The sequence below is a fragment of the Trachemys scripta genome, chromosome 10 (genome assembly GCF_013100865.1).
Source record: "Trachemys scripta elegans isolate TJP31775 chromosome 10, CAS_Tse_1.0, whole genome shotgun sequence".
Classification (NCBI taxonomy): Eukaryota; Metazoa; Chordata; order Testudines; family Emydidae; genus Trachemys; species Trachemys scripta.
The window spans coordinates 77811163-77827818 of NC_048307.1; the positions used below are offsets into that span (position 1 = coordinate 77811163).

Here is a 16656-nt window from a genome sequence, read left to right on the forward strand (position 1 = left end):
GGAAATGAATGAGGGTAGAACAAGGGGTTGGTGAATTCCATCCATAGCAGGCAGCATTTAAAAAACCAGTCTCCATGACCAATGACCAATCTCCGTGTACATGGAAATTGACTTTGGAGACAAATGGCAAAAAATGATACAAAAACACCAAAACAGAGATAAAAGTTGGTAGTTATAATCCATTCCCTGGAATGCTCTGTCTTCAGACCTAATGTACTGAAGTCATTCTGTTCACATCTGCCTCAAAGCCTTCTCAGTTTCACACATACAGTAGCCGGGAGCGATTCCAGAGCTCTTCCTGACATTTGTTTGGCGTGATGTGCTAGCTGGACATCAATTAGGCCCTGCCTTCATATGCGTCCGACTGCATATGCAACCGACGGCTTTCAGAGATAAACAGCAGGTTTCTTTAAATTGTGATGAAACGGAATGCAGCCGTCAGTGATGTCATGGTGCTTAGGCAATGTTCTAGAAGTCAGCTCTAATCAAAATATTAATCCATTCAGGGAACTATCCGGGAGCCAAAACTAAAATTCACGAATTCTAACAGTACATCAGGTGAATCCAAAGTACACAAACTGCCTATTCCAGGAAAGAAAAAGAACCCTGGGAGACAAGCGTCTATACTTCACTTTACACATCCAACTGTTTGCCTGACTGGGTTTACACAGAAATCTACTGCAGTGCTTCTGAACGATGCTCTCAAGCAAGAGCGGCTGTACACTGTTACGTGCAGTAACAGCAAGTGTCTCTTTATCCAAATCAGGGCTTGAGTCACGCTGGAATGCTTTGGAACACCGTTCCAGCACTTTTTTGGGAGCCAACATGCCGTTCTGGCACTCTGCGAGCATTGGAACGGCATTCCAGCACTTCTTTATTAAGGACTTGAGCACTGATCCAAATGAATCCACCCCGAAGTGCCAGACAGAAAAATGAAGGTAGAAGGTGTGATACAGACACATACACCATTGAAGACAAAACTAAACAAGACTACTAAGCTGCAAGACAAATTAAAAAACAAATAAAATTCAAACACTCCAATTTCCACAGCAGTAAAGAGAAAACAAGGTCCCTACAAAATAAAGTCAGCACTTTACTCAACAAGTTACATTTACACATAAATTGGTGAAAAGGGCTAAGGTATTTGACAGTAAATATGCAGTTTATTTAATCTGGCATACTTGACTTCTTTTCTATTTTTACAGTCTGGAAAGAGACCTATACCAGTATACAGCAGCTAGGTTCTTTTTGTTTACTTTTTGCATTTCCCTTGTCTTAGTGAAAATAGACTGGTCAGTTTCACTTTTTTTTTCTGGTTAGTTTCACTTTCTGGCCTTTATGAACCATTACTATTATTGAACAAGATTTTCAAAAGCAAATCAGTGGTTTTGGGTGCCCAAACTGAGATACTTTGAAGGGGACTGACTGATCTTCCGAAAGTACTGAGCATCCTCTGGAAATCAGGCCCTTTGAATGCATCTCAGGCCCCGCAAAAATAGAGGCATCTAAAATCACTAGTCACTTTATCAAAACCTTGGCCACTTAATTTTACAGCAACCAAAAGCATGCTGGGTGCATCACAGAACATACAAAAATAGAAGAGCTAAAATCCTGACCCAAATAAAGTCAATGGCAAAACACCCTGACTTCAAGGAAGTCACCCAAAGTCCCTGGCCCAAATAGCTAGTGACTGAAGACATGCTGCACACATGGTTTAGCTTTACAACATGGAAGACGTCCCACTGAAATCATAAACATGAAGCTACAAATAAGTGTAACAAGAAATGGAGTGAGCAAGAGAACAAGGTGAGGAAGGACAAAGGTCAGAGCAGGAAGATCAAGTGGTACTTGGTCGGGTCGATGCACATCTCAGTGGTTTTCGTTAAAATGTCTAATTTTTATTAAACTCACTTGGCATGCAAGTAGTAAGATTTTAGGAGGGATTTGGAAGGAGAGAGATTGATGCCTGATGAGCAGGATTGGAAGGTCTTCCCACATAAGATGTGGCATGCAAAAAAAAAAATATATATATATATATAAATATAAAAATATATTTAAAAAAAAGGGCGTTGGAGATAGCAGTGGGAGAATATTGAACACTAGCACCATTCTGTATTATTTAGGTTGCAAAAACTGCAGAGGAAGTAGTTAAATCAAAAGGGAAAGTTTGAAGTGAATTGCACGGCTGCTCAAGTCAGTTCAGTAAAACCAGCGTGATTCTCCATTGCCTGGGCCCTGGGGTTTTCACTGACACCTACACAAAGTGCTTTACACAGTCACAAACAACTAAAAAAGAGACAAGGCAGAGGAGAATCAGGCCCCATGTTTTTTACAAGCCCTAAATCAACCTGACATAGTCCCTTTCAGGAGACCCTTTATTTTGGGTATTTTGTATAGTGAGTTTGATTTAGATGGCAGCAAGACATCATCTAAAGACATGCATCACTTCTCTAGTAGATTGTTTTCAGGCGAAGGTATTTCTATTTATTCTGCCATCAAATTACCACCACCCCACCTGGAATGTGCAGAAATTCTCAACTTGAACAATTATCAAAAAGATCTTTTAATGTGAGGATGCTTTTTCTTTTCCACTCATGCCATACCAAATAGGTCTTTCCCACTCCTAGGGGATTAATTATATCTGATGGGAGAGTTAGAATCAGTACCAGGTAGAAAGGAAGCCCCAGAAACACAAAATACAAAAGAGATAGCAGCAAAGCTCAGAACCATCATTTGCAGTGGGTAGGAGAGGAGATGCAGAACCTGACTGAACTAGCAAAAAGGCCAAGGATGATGCAAGAAATGCAAATACCAACTATGTGAGGTTTAATGCAAGGACTATGCCTAGTCAGAGACATATCAGCATCTTTGCATCATCCAGGTATAGTCCTGAAATGTTTGCTAGTGGGGACCCCAAGGAGACTACACACATCAGCAAGCAGAGGGATGTGGGGACAGAAAACTTCTCCTAAGGAGTGGTGCTATCAGGAGAGGCAACATGAAGCCTCCACAGAACATTACCATCTAGCACATATATAGCATTTTTCATACTGTTCCTTAAGCACTTTACAAAAGGAGCTGAGGATTATTATCCCCATTTTACATATAGGGAAACAGAGGCACAAAGAGGGGAAGTGGTCCCTCGCCAGGCCAGAACCAGAGCCAGGAATGAAACCCCAGACTCCAGAGTCCCACTCCATCAGGCCACACTGCCTCACTGTCAAGAAGAGTTGGAGAAAGATAAGTGTTAAGACAGAGCACATACAACACTCCCCTCTCCAGAACCAAACCACAGAGAGGCTGGGAGACACACGTGACTAAGCTGGAGGTAAAGACAATTTTCGATCAGGATAATTAAGGAGATTTAAGCAAGACTCTTATTTTCCATTTCATGCTCCTCCCTCTGCCCTCACTTTTTATTATTAACTGAGTCAATGGAAGCTTCGGCTTGGATCCGGGGTGACACACACAGTGAGGAGTCAAGGCAAAGCTTTAAGTCTGAAATATACAGGCTCATTCCGAACTAACCAGAAAGCTGCTTCTTTGGCATTGAGCGATGGAAATATCCAACGAAAGGGCCATTCTCAACCTGCTTATGTCACAGAGGTTGGATTCTGACAACGCGCAGGGCTCCAAGCGTCAGTCTGATATTAATAGCTAGATGTTGAACTCTCCGTTTGGCTGGCTTGAAGGCAGCTCAGCTGGAACGGAGATTTTTTTTTTTTTTTTGCAGGAAACAGCAGACCTGGTTAAAGTCACATCACAAGAGATGAGACACAGAGGCAGCAGCCTGCAAACTGCTGAAGTAGTTTGTGTCAACAGGGAAGGCTGTGTTGTATAACGCGAACCTCCTCTGCTTCAATCCCAGAGGGGGCTGGAAGTCCTACCAGCCATGGCTGTTGAAACACTATTCATGGAATGGTCTCGCACGTGGGTTTATTATTTTTTTCCTCCTCCTTTTAAAAGCCGTCTGTTCTTCAGCCCAACTATGGGCAGTGAGCTGCGACAGGCTATTTCCAAAGTAAAAGGGATTCAGCTCAGGATATCATCCTACAAAGCCGTACCTCCACATTTTCACCACTTTTGAGCTTGTTTCAGCCATTATGTAACTTTCAACAGTATCACGGCAGCTGGGCCAAGAAAACTTGAACTTGGTCCCCCGAGCAATTGGCATGAGCGACAAACCTCTGCCAGAATACAAATACAAACCTCCTGCTGCTGCTTTCTCTGTGTCTGCATGGCAGGCAGAAGTTCCCAGCAGTTTTTGTGTTAGGGATAGCATTTGGAGCGCCTCGAGTTCAAATGAGGCCCTCTAGTAACTTATTTAAATTGCATAGACCTACCATCTTCCCTTATACATAACATGGTAGTGCATTATGAAATACTGGCCAATATCATACACAAGACAGCATGATGTACGTTAGGCTAGATGGACCATTGAGCTATTCCAAGATGATCACTACTATGTACTGATGTAAAAACTTCTTTTAACGACAGAAGAACAGGGCCGGATTAACGCATAAGCAAACTAGGCACATGCCTTGAGTCCAAATTCATGAGGGAGGCTGAAAATGGTGCACTGGTGTTGTGCTTTTTTCATTTTGGGGGGGTTGTTTTTGCTGAAGCAGATTCATGCCAACTGAAAGAACTTCACTCAAATGAGTGGGGTAGCGACCCGGTGCACGGGGTCACACCACCACTCAAATTTGGGCAGCCGAGCCAAACTTAAGTGGCATTGTGATCCCGTGTGCCAGGCTGCAATGCAACTCCCTCAAGCGAGTGAAGTTCTTTCAGTTGGCATGCAAATCCACCCCAGTGGATGAGTGGGCAGAGATAGTCCTCACACAAGTGAGACTCACTTAGCCATTCCCAGCAGAGTTAGGGAGAGAGGAGGACACTGGATAAAGAAATCACTTCCTTTTCCAAGGACGTAAATTGGCTGGGATGGGAATTTACTGCAGCGGCATGTAATGGAGGGAACATCACTGGAATGTATTACTATTCAAATTAGAAGCTAGGGGCCCAGAAATGTATGTTTGCCTAGGGCCCAGTGATGGATTAATCCAGCCCCGCAGAAGAGCAAAGCGCCTCTGAAAAGCAACTAATTACCATTTTTTTCTTAATCCTGCAATTTAACAACCACGTCAAATCTTTTGACAACACTGGAGGTGGGGGGAAGGGGGAGAAGCAAAAATGATGCACGCTTCTGCTGAGACCTGGTTCTTTAAATTTAAAGCCACGTTACAAAAGTGAGTGGGGGTACACGATGGGATAATATGCCCTATGGGGGCGGGGGATTTCTAAAGCACACCAACGGGTTGCACGTTAATTGGTCCATGTAGACGCTGCTGGTGTGCTTTAAAGCTTGTCTAGTGCGCTTCAACGAAGTCTAGTGCGCTTCGTTGCTAGGCAACCCATCAAGCTCAGCTAGGCCCAACAAGCCTTCTCCAAGTAGTTGTGCTTCGTGACTGGGCAGGGGAACCGGCAACCTGCTACTTGAGCCTTGCAGCAGCAGGAGCACTATGGCTGCTCAGTGCATACCACGCCCAAAGCGGAGTTTGCCCTGCTCTCGCTTCCTGCTCCAACCCTTGCTCCAGCCTGGACTCCCACCTGCTTCAGTTGAGTCCTTGCCTCCCAACCCTGATTCCGACTCAGACTCTGACCGTTGGCTTGGGTCCTCAACCCTGACTCGTTTCACCCTCGGATCGGTACCCGACTCCCGGATCGACGCTTGCCATTGAGCTGAACTGCTGCCACAACTGCCAGGCAAGGTCCTGCTCTGCCCACTAGGGAGGCCGCCCAGGCCGTGGCAGCTTCCTGTTTGAAACAATCCTCTGTTAAAGTGCACTAGGAACCTTTAGAGCACACCAGCAAGGTATACACGGAACAATTAATGCACAGCACATGCGTGCGCTTTAGAAACCACACCCCTCTAGAGCACGTTGCCCCACCACGTAGACATGCCCTAAGAGAATGAGAACGTAGCACGAACAAAGCAAGGCGAAGGGATCTGCATGAATTCAGGGTTGTCAGGTGGATGTCATTTTGCACTGAACGGCTTTTTCTTTGCTCTACTGGCAATACTGCAGGGGATGTCTGTTCAGTGACCGAGCTGCTTTCATAGATTCACAGAACGTAAGGCCAAACAGGACCATTATGATCACTGGGACTGACATCCAGCATAACACAGGCCAGGGAACATCACACGGCGATTCCTGTTTCAGGGATGGCCATGAACACTATCATTTAAACATAACAGTAACGGATCACATAAGTATTAGAAAAGCAAAGCCAGATGCACTGTAGATAGATCTAAATATATCTATATAAAGATCAGCTAAATGTAATTTTTTTTTAAATGACTTTTTTTTTTTAATGACTTCTTTTAATATACTTTCAATGCACATAATGGTGGTTATTAAAAAAGTCAACAATTCTTGCATACTGGTGCCGGAGACATAACCGCTACTTCCTACTCTGAATAGTAGGGGAACCTGCAGAATCTCCACTATCACCGCGTAGGAATTGCGCATAGATGCTGCTATTTGAAATGGTGAGCCTTGTATTGAAGTAGAAGACCATTACTATAGTTTATTCTTCCCCCTGACCCACCACACACAAACAACACAAGGACAACTTAATTGCTGGTGTAACTTCCCTGATATGCCTGGATGACAATCGGGGAGAACTTGACAAATAAAGACAAATCTTAGGGTGATACCACCACACCTTGGGTGAAGAGAGGGAAAGGGAGCTTATATAAACTGCCGTGGGGGGAAAAAAATCACTATTGGGTCATGTTTATCCATAGAAAAGGTAGACCGTGATCTCTAGGTAAACAAAAATCTTTGGTGTAGCCAAGCCGTCAAGAAACCATCATATTGTTTAGGATGTACCCCTTTCAGTACAAGGATGACCAATTTACTCAGACCTATCAAATCAGTTGTGCCTTAGAAATGCTACTTCCTCAAACCGTGGCAGCCTCAAAATGCATACTGCACCACTGTGTTATAACTCAATGAGATAATCCTAATCAAGGCAGATGATGAACAGATGGCCAGAGAAGTGACTCTCACCCTTCCAGCTCCACATCCGACCACTTGAGCGGCATTTCCCAAAGTAGGGGGCATAAATGGACACCTGGCTGATGGGCAGACAGATCTCAGTTGTTCTCCAAAAATTTTTTTTTAATTAAAGCTAAAGAGTTCCTAGATCTCATCATTTCAAAGAAAACCTACAAAATTCAATGCTGAGGCATCCACCTGAGTTTGCAGAGAGCCTGAAGCAGCAGCTCCAAGAGAGCCGAACTGTCTCATTCATTTCACTAAATGATTCATTAAATCATTTTAAATTGTTAATGATTTCAATTATCAGAGGGGTAGCCGTGTTAGACTGGATCTGTAAAAAGCAACAGTCTGTGGCACCTTATAGACTAACAGACGTATTGGACCATAAGCTTTCATGGGTAAATACCCACTTCGTCATGCATCTGACAAAGTGAGTATTCACCCACGAAAGCTTATGGCCCAATACGTCTGTTAGTCTATAAGGTGCCACGGGACTCTGTCGCTTTTTAATGATTTCAATGTTCACCATGGTATGTAACAGAGGACAGAAAGCATCATATTACAAAGATCTGCACAACCATTTCCCGAAGTGTAGGATACATCCCCTGCTGGGGAAGGAAGGAAGAGCTAGCCAGTGGGGCACGGAAGATAAATACATTAAGATGGTTACATGGCGGGAGGAGGACTGGTTTCATTTTCTTGAATGGGTGCTCAATTTCCAACAGGTTGGGAAATGCTGCACTGGAAAGAATAGGAAACAAATGTGGTATTTACCACCCTATCTTCCGCTACCTCTACAAGAATCCCAACGGGTCAAAGAGAAACTATATAGCTATTGCAAGAACAGAAAAGAGACATTGTCATCATCATATTTCCTCAGCCAGACTGCATGTGGAAAGATAATTCCTGAACACGGATCCTCATTAATGCAGTCTTTAAACAAGGAAAGAGATTTGAACACAGTAAGCATTTGTTAAGCAGTAGCATGTGTCTTCCATCAGCTTTATTTTTACGCAGAGATCACCATGTACTGTGCCGGAGCCATATCCGGACTCAGGTACACAGCTTAAACACTTCCTTAGTGGAAGGATGTTTTCCATTGGGCTTGGAGAGAATAAGCACATTGTAAAGAATTCCCACTGGAAAGTCTGGAGATACAGCACAGATCTTGTTAATATTTGAATGAAGAATGTATATATTTTTCAATTATGTTTACTTCCCTCCTCTCCTATGATTATTCTCCACACCACACGTAGGGAAGAATCTGTGTACTGAGATGTAATTTTCATAACAGTCTCAGATCTCCTACAGAAGGATGTTTACAGTTATCTGCCCCCAAGCCAACCCTCCCCAGCTATTTATCTCTATCAGCATGAAGTACAGTGTTCTCCCCAACTTCCAGAGACTGAACTGAGACCTGCTGGAACAGATGACGAAGCCAGAATTCACTTGGAATGAAGAAACTGAGGCAAAGGCAGTTTGACTTTGAAGCAAATCTGTAAACAATCATATGATAATCATGGATAGTATATTGAGTTATGCCTCCAAAAGCAGGTAGTGTGGCGATAAAAGAAAAATTGGAGGGCCGGAGATGCAGTCCACCTATGCAAAACAAAGTATGTAAGGTGTGGGATGTAGTGGCACACGCCATTGGAAAATCAGGGCTGGGATACACTTCAATGTAGATAGGAAGTTAGAAGTGGGAAAGAAGATCTCTAATTTGGCTTTGCTTCAGTAAGGTCCTTCTTTTCTCTCTCTCGCACACACTCTCTCATACACTTCCTCTACAGGCTGGGAAAGAAGGAAGAGACACATCATTACTGATGTTTCTATTTTTTGATACTTGAGAAGCAATGAAATACTTCAATGATGGCAGGGGTCCCATAAATAGATCAAGATTAGACAGAGAAAAGGGGCAGAAAAAATACCCACTTTGCCAAAATCTGGTATCAGGTATGGAACTGCCATTTAGATCTGAATGTTATGTAGGCCACTGGTTCTCAAACTAGGGCCGCCACTTGTTCAGGGAAAGTTCCTGGCGGGCCGGACCGGTTTGTTTACCTGCCGCGTCCGCAGGTTCAGCCGAACACAGCTCCCAGTGGCCTCGAGGGACATACTGGCCGCCACTTCCCACAGCCCCCATTGGCCTGGAGCGGCGAACCGCAGCCACTGGGAGCTGCGATCGGCCGAACCTTTGGAGGTGGCAGATAAACAAACCAGCCCGGCCCGCCAGCGGCTTTCCCTGAACAAGCCGCTGCCCTAGTTCGAGAACCACTATTGAGAATTAAGGGCAGCTATGGGATACTTGGTGTGCATTATCTGTCAGGTGTTAAGTCCAGGCAGCTTGATCCATGTTTGCATGATGGCCACATTCATAACAGAAGCACGAGAACAAACCCAAGAGTCAAAGAAATCGTCCAGAGAGCTGATCATCTCAATACATAGCTGGCGTTTAAAACATACTCCTCCTAATTGTGCTGACTTACCCACTGTGTCACAGGGTTCATCTTTGTGTACGCAGAAATCTGTCCTAAAAAGAAAACAAAAAACACAAGTCAGGGGTATGCTGTGCCTCAAGAACAGATTAGAGAAAAGCAGGGGTCCACGAACCAAAGTTCTGAAACATTCCCAGCTATCAGGAAAGTCAAGGTCCTTTAACTGCTGTGTATTATACATGATGACAACACGTAACAGCACTGACTTATTTTCAAGATGACAAGAGTTATTTTGATAGTTCCACTCACTACATCCAAAGTCAAACCAAGCAAGGCTTCTTGAGATTGAACATGCAAGAGAGAACTGCCACATTACGAAGTAGGAAACCACATGTTTCTAAGACATCAAAGTTTGTCAGTAGCCTAGACTAAAATTGGGCTACTCACATTCACACAGTACTGCACTCAAAAGAAGAAGTCGGCATGCGATCCTGCAGCATAATCTAAAACTAAGGGAGGAGAAATCAGGGGACATTGTACATGGTTATATAGGACTGAGTCCTAGAAAACAAGTTATGTCAGAATTAGGGGTTCTCAATCTTTTTCTTACTGAGACCTTCCCAACATGCTATAGAATCTCCACAGCCCACCTGTGCCACAACAACTGGTTTCTGCATATAAAAGCCAGGGCCAGCGTTAGAGGGTAGCAAGCAGGACAACTGCCTGGGGCTTCCGCTTTCCGCCCTGGGCCCCGGTGAGTCGAATGCCCTGCTTGAGGGACCCCCTGAAACCTGCTCACGGCCCCCCAGAGGGTCCTGGACGCCTGGTTGAGAACCACTGGTCGGAATCACAATAAAAACTGCTCTCTTTCAAATTCTCCCTCTTTTAATCTATTTCATTCTGTATATATATTTTTCTTGCTCCACAGACACCGAAAGTAAGAAAAAGGAAAGAGCCAGAAATAAAACAAAAGAAGGACGCAGAGGGGGGAAAAGTAAACAAAACATTCAGATTAGCGGTAGACAAACTGACTCAAATCAAATATGACCCAGCCTGAATTTTCATCCAAGACTTGAAACAAACACCAGCCTTTCACCAGGTTCAAAAGAGTTCAATCAACCTGTTTCCCCCACCTTATTCACATCTCACTGTACTTCCTGGGTTTGACCAGGATAGGAAGCGGATTATTATTATCCCTGCCTGTACCGTAGTGAGACCCAGAAGCCCCAGTCAGACTAAGACCTGATTGTCCTAGATGCTGTACAAACACAGAACAAAGAGATGGCCACTGCCCCCAGGAGCTTACAATCTAAGTAATATCACAAGAATGCTCCGTCTCATGAGATTTCCAGCCCTATTTACAACATAACTTTTTTTTAATTAAAATAAGGTTGGCATACATTTAAAGAAGGATCAAAGCACCTCCACTGTCATCTCCTCACCTTTGGGAACTTTCCTCTTCAGCTCCTGCTTGAGCAAAGAGTGCTAGCTTCTCCCAGGAGCACTGCCTTACAGATGAAGAGCCAGGGAAACCTATTAAAGCTGCTCTGAGACACCAAAGGGTTCCTTCAATCTGATCAAAGCAACAGCCTGGTCATTGTTCCGACTGCCTTTTCAATCCAGGGTAAGCGGGTGCAAAGGTTATGCGCCTACATTGTGGGTGTGTGGTTATAAATGCCCAGGCCACAGGTGGGATTTTCTGTTTGGGGTTTTTGGGGAGGAGGGAGAGTAAAGAGAATGTCCTGCTGGAATAAAAATTTAAGACTGGGATTTTTCAGAAGAAAATAATGAAGTGAGATCCCGAACTCCCATTTCAATGAGACTTGGGCCCATAACACCATTACTCTCCTTTGAGCAAGTTGTTAAAAAAAAAAAAAATCCCAGCTCAAGTTAGTTTAAAAAAAAAAAAAAAAAAGTTACAGCAATTGAAAATAATCAATATTAACTGTCAAAATTCATATTAAAAAAGCCACCCTGAATATTTCCGATCTTACATTTCATGGCCAAAGAGCTACGATTACAGCCAGCAACGGGTTAAAAATCAGGCAGAAACAAAATAATCAGAAGCCGCCACCACGCCCTGGTCAGGGATTCCATTTTCCAGAGCAGCGCGGCTGCATCTGACACCTTGACATTTGCTCTTGACTGAGCTGGCACAAGAACAATTCCTGAGTTCCCAGAGCCAGCTTGACAGAGGTTTATTTAAGGACTTATGATGTTATATAAACTGGTAAATCAAACAGATGCTTTTATTGTGACAACAAATAGCTGAACTACTAGTAGATGGCAGAGGCCACCACTAGAAATGAATCTCTCTGATGGGACTGGCTATCTTAGCAAATAATGCATTTCAAGGCTTGCCACTTGCGCTCTGTGGTGCTACCGGGAAAGGTGTCTGGTGGTTTCAGTCAATTCGGAGAAATTACCACCATGTCGTAAAACTAATGGTCTCGTAAATAATTCGGCACAACTTGCAGTCTGTGACCGAACTCTATGGAGGTGAAATAATCCCTCATCTCTAAGGGGGCTGGTCTCTTTTGGTCATGGTAGTGCTCTTAAGTAATAATATAATATAGGTATATCTCCATATCTCATAGAACTGGAAGGGACCCTGAAAAGTCATCGAGCCAAACCCCCTGCTTTCACTAGCAGGACCAAGTACTGATTCTTGCCCCAGATCCCTAAGTGGCCCCTTCAAGGATTGAACTCACAACCCTGGGTTTAGCAGGCCAATGCTCAAACCACTGAGCTATCCCTCCCCAAGTGAAGCAATAAAAGGAAACCTAACATTTCATCTGCCATGCAGGACATTGCAGCTGGGTCTGTGAGTAAAATACCTTCAACTGCTCCCAAAACACAAAGCCAAGAAACCCATCCTTCTGCCCTGGGACCTTGCATCCAACCTTTCTGCATTAGGTCATACTGACCATTTGTCAGGCTTTCATAAGAATACAAGAACGGCCATATTGGGTCAGACCAATGGTCCATCTAACCCAGTATCTTTCGACAGTGGCCAGTGCCAGATGCGTCAGAGGGAATGAAAAGAACAGGGCAATTTTGAGCAATCCATCCCATCATCCTGTCCCAGCATAAGGCAGTCAGAAGGTTAGGGACATCCTCAGCATGGGGTTGCTTCTCTGAACATCTTTGCTAATAGCCATGTCATAGTCATGGATGTTTGTAGTAAAAGTCAGGGACAAGTCACAGGCAATAAACAGAAAGTCACCAAAGCCCGGACCTGTCCCTGACTTTTACTAAAAACATCCCTGACAAAATGGGGAAGGAGGAGGGTCTAGCATCCTGGCTCTCCCCTGGCCCCCTCCACAGCGGCTGGGAGCTGCAGGGACCCCATTGCCCAGTGGCTAGGAGAGGTCCCCACACCACCCTGTGGGGCTTGGAGCTGCAGGGGGGGGGAGAGGGCGTCACCCGCTTGCCCCCGGCAGCTGAGCAGTTCTGGGGTCCTGCTGCCACTGCCAGCGGCTGGGAGCTGTGAGGGCCCCCCACCCATGGCCGCTGAGCAGCTCTGGGGTCCCTCTGCCGTCGCCGCCACTGGCGGCTTGCGGCAGCTGAGCCGCGGAAGGGGGGACCCCTGCCAGCAGCAGCGGTTGGGCAGCTCAGGGGTTGCTGGTGGTGCTGGCAGCCAGTCAGTTGCCGGAGTCCCGCCGTCAGCAGCTACCCCCTGCTGCCCCTGGAGCCTGGGCTGCTGCGGGGTCCCCAATGTCATAGAGATAGCTGGAAGTCATAATCTTAGCCTTACTAATAGCTATTGATGGACCTACCATCCAGGAACTTATCTAATTCTTTTTGGAACTCGGTTATACTTTGGGCCTTCACAGCATCCCCTGGCAATGAGTTCCACAGATTGACAGTACTTCCTTTTATTTGTTTTAAATCTGCTGCCTATTCATTTAATCGGGTGACCCCTGGTTCTTGCGTAAGGCTGCTTTTGTTTGTAAGTGGCCACCCACCATTCCATTGGCGGGATTTTCCTCTCTATGGGAGCATGTAGTATTAAGTACAAATGGGGAAAACACCTATTTTCTGCTTCATCGGGCAAAGGTAAATTCCCAGAAGCAAAAATGTTCATGGCTCCTTTTGGTGAGCACAGCCAGCAAGCTGGAACCAGAGTTCTCTTTGGAGATTGACCCTAAAGATTCTGAGTTCTCAAGCAGCTGCAGCTGCTGAAAATCCAGCGTCTGCTTTTTCTGGCTCAGCTATTTCTGCTGGACATGCTGTTGCTTCCATATCCTCCATGGCTGGTCCATCTGTACAGTCTGGTGAGGATCCAGGGACGCGCACACATGCTTCTAAAGCCAAGAGAAGAAAACCTAATTTCCTTGCTACACAAATAACTGCTGGACCAGAGGCCTTCCAAGCAACACAGCATCCTTTATGTTGCAGGAACAGGAATGGGTTAGAACTGCGGGAATGGGAAAACACTGCAATTACACGCTGCTGGCCTATTGTGCTGGATAGATGTGGTTCTTCTGAAGAAAACCAGCAGTCCTGGGCCCACTTTCCCCCCTCACAAAATCAGCTGCTCTTCAAGTCTATTAGCCAAACTAGCGGCAGCTGTAGCTTTCCGGCTATTATTACTACAAAACCTTCCAAATCCAGTTAGCCCAGAGAGCATCCCTACAGTTTTCTTCAAGTGACTGACTCCAACTCGTTTAGCTGGACACCAAGCATTTAATTTCATAAGCTGCAGAGGGCATAGATGAAATGCTCCACTTCTCCCCGCCAATGCCTAAAACCCCATCAGAGTGATTTGCATGCCTCACCGTGTCACATGGGATCAAAAGATTCATGCTGGATGAACAGATGAGAGTTAAAAAAAACCAATCTTATGTATTTATTTAGGTCCTGATCCAGTCAAGCACATGTTTAACTATAAGCAGGATGTGTATTACTCCCACTGACTTCAAAGAGACTACTCACCCTGCTTAAAAAGTTGAGCATATACTTAGGTGCTTTTCTGGATCAAGGCCTTAGTAACGGCACTGAATACAGAGCAGATGGGGGATCCTGCACCAACGTCAGAGGAAACTGCACAATCATATACAAAAGTGTATTTTGAGGAATTCTACTAGCCCGTTGCACTGGCACCGCAATCACTGACTGGATATTCTAAAGCCCACTTTTATTTAACAATCATTAGCACCCCAACCATAATCAACATGCCTATAGAAACAAGAGAAAATGCTTTAGGGAGGGACTTTAAAAATGTTAATTGCTGACAGGGTGAAAACTTATACTACAGAATCCTGTTCATTTGGCTAGTCTCTCACACTGACAGCAGCCCTGCACAGTGAGTGCAGTGCAGCTAGTTCAAAACACTCTTTCTCAACTGTGTTCAAACTGTGTCAGCAACTTAAAGGGGGAGGAAAATGTTTTTTTAAATGGCCCCTGTTAATAAATTACCCGAAGCGCAGACAGAGAATAAGAAGAGAAACCATTTATATAAATGTCTGGGAAATACGTGAAATAAAATTCTGTGCCGAATAAGACTCTACAACAACGATGCTCCCCGAGTTTAATCTTGTGCAGTTCTGCTTTTAACCCTTAATTTGCTACTCTGCATCAAGCACCTAGAACTTAGAACTAAAGACCATTTAATCTCTTGGCGCTCACCAAATGCATCCCTTATATGAGACATTACTACCTGATTAGCTGTCACTGCCTTTCACCGTCAGTGGGCTAAATCAGTTCCATGAGAGCTATTGCTATAAAGCGGCCAGCCTTATATATGGAACCTTGGTGAAGTATCTCTGCATATATCTGGATCCATGATGTACAAAGATACAGGAAGACTTTCTCCAGGCAAATGCATTATGGGGCATTGAAGTAAGGTGTTGGGAAATCATTTTCCAAAGAGTATCAATACTATTGTACCTATACAGAACAGAAAGAGCCTCAATTTTTTTGTCGTGAATCTTTGCTTTCTATTGACATTCAAAATCCTTCTTCCCTACAGATACTTTAATTTAAAAATCACAACTGCAGTCTTCTTACAAAATAGAAGAAGATGTGGAAACATTTTTTTCTATTCACATTATAGACAGAAAAAAAAGTACAAGGATGGATAATAATGCTGGGTATAGCAGTATTCTGTCCTATAGGTCAATATGGGTAACATCCCTTGGATTTGAACCTTACGCTAGCATGGTGTATTTGATCACTATATAGAGCCACAAAAGGGTGACCCTGAACAATCTGTGCTACGCGCCAATGGAGAGAGCAAATTCTAATTAAATGGTGGTTTAGTGCCATGGTGGAGGAGTTAGTTGGGGATTGATCCTGCTTTGAGCAGGGGGTTGGACTAGATGACCTCCTGAGGTCCCTTCCAACCCTGATATTCTATGATTCTAAGTAGATAAGATAAGTGCTGGTTCTAAATAGAATATCCACAAACAATACAGCCCAACAACAACAAAAGTGACAGAGAAAGCGGGGACTAACACGTAGTCCAGTAGCATTCAAAAAAGGAAAGACCTTTCACTGCCACTGAAAGAATTTTTTTCTTTTAAATCAAGACAAATCACTCCATTCTGCTCTGTTTTAGCCATACAGCCCAGCATGCCACAATCTAGCATGAATGAGGGACAAACATCAGCAACAGTGGGAAATGGCTCCTGGAATTCTTGCCGATCAGATGGCCCATACAAACAGGAACAGCAAACCATTTCCACTGTACCTGGTAACAAAGACAGCAGCGTCCACAGGAGGGGTATCATCTCTTGCACCAGGAACCTGATTATTGCCAAGATACTTTGCTCCACCATACTCTTCATTTTGCCAGTGACAGAAACTCTCCAGAGACCTCTCTCCATGGTGCCCAATGGACAGTTTTGCCTTTAGAAAACAAAAAGGAATTCAAAGAAACAAAGATTGGTCAAACTAGGGGATACCTAGGTCTATATAGCATAAAATCATTAAGTGACAAACATACATTCAAAGTTATACTTGTGAAGGTTATATGTGCATCACCACGGCCTTAACCTGGGGCCTGAAATTCAGCACCAAAGCACTGATCTCTACCACTTCACCAAAAGAGCTAATGCCATCAGCTAGTAACAGTAGCAAGCTTCTTTGGGAGTACTAGGCCCAAAGGGTTTATAGGATTGGGAACTGTGGTTTTGATTCCCTAACCATGT

At 44.3% G+C, this 16656-nt stretch overlaps 1 protein-coding gene across 1 annotated transcript in view; it reads right to left on the minus strand.

The window, feature by feature from the left end:
- ADAMTS17 (ADAM metallopeptidase with thrombospondin type 1 motif 17) overlaps nucleotides 1–16656 on the minus strand; it is a gene marked incomplete in the record, with an annotated part of 265113 nt that overhangs the window by 198177 nt on the left and 50280 nt on the right. Inside the window, 2 exon segments of the mRNA XM_034784572.1 lie at nucleotides 9554–9597; nucleotides 16197–16354. Of these exon segments, the coding sequence (XP_034640463.1) occupies nucleotides 9554–9597; nucleotides 16197–16354 (202 nt within the window).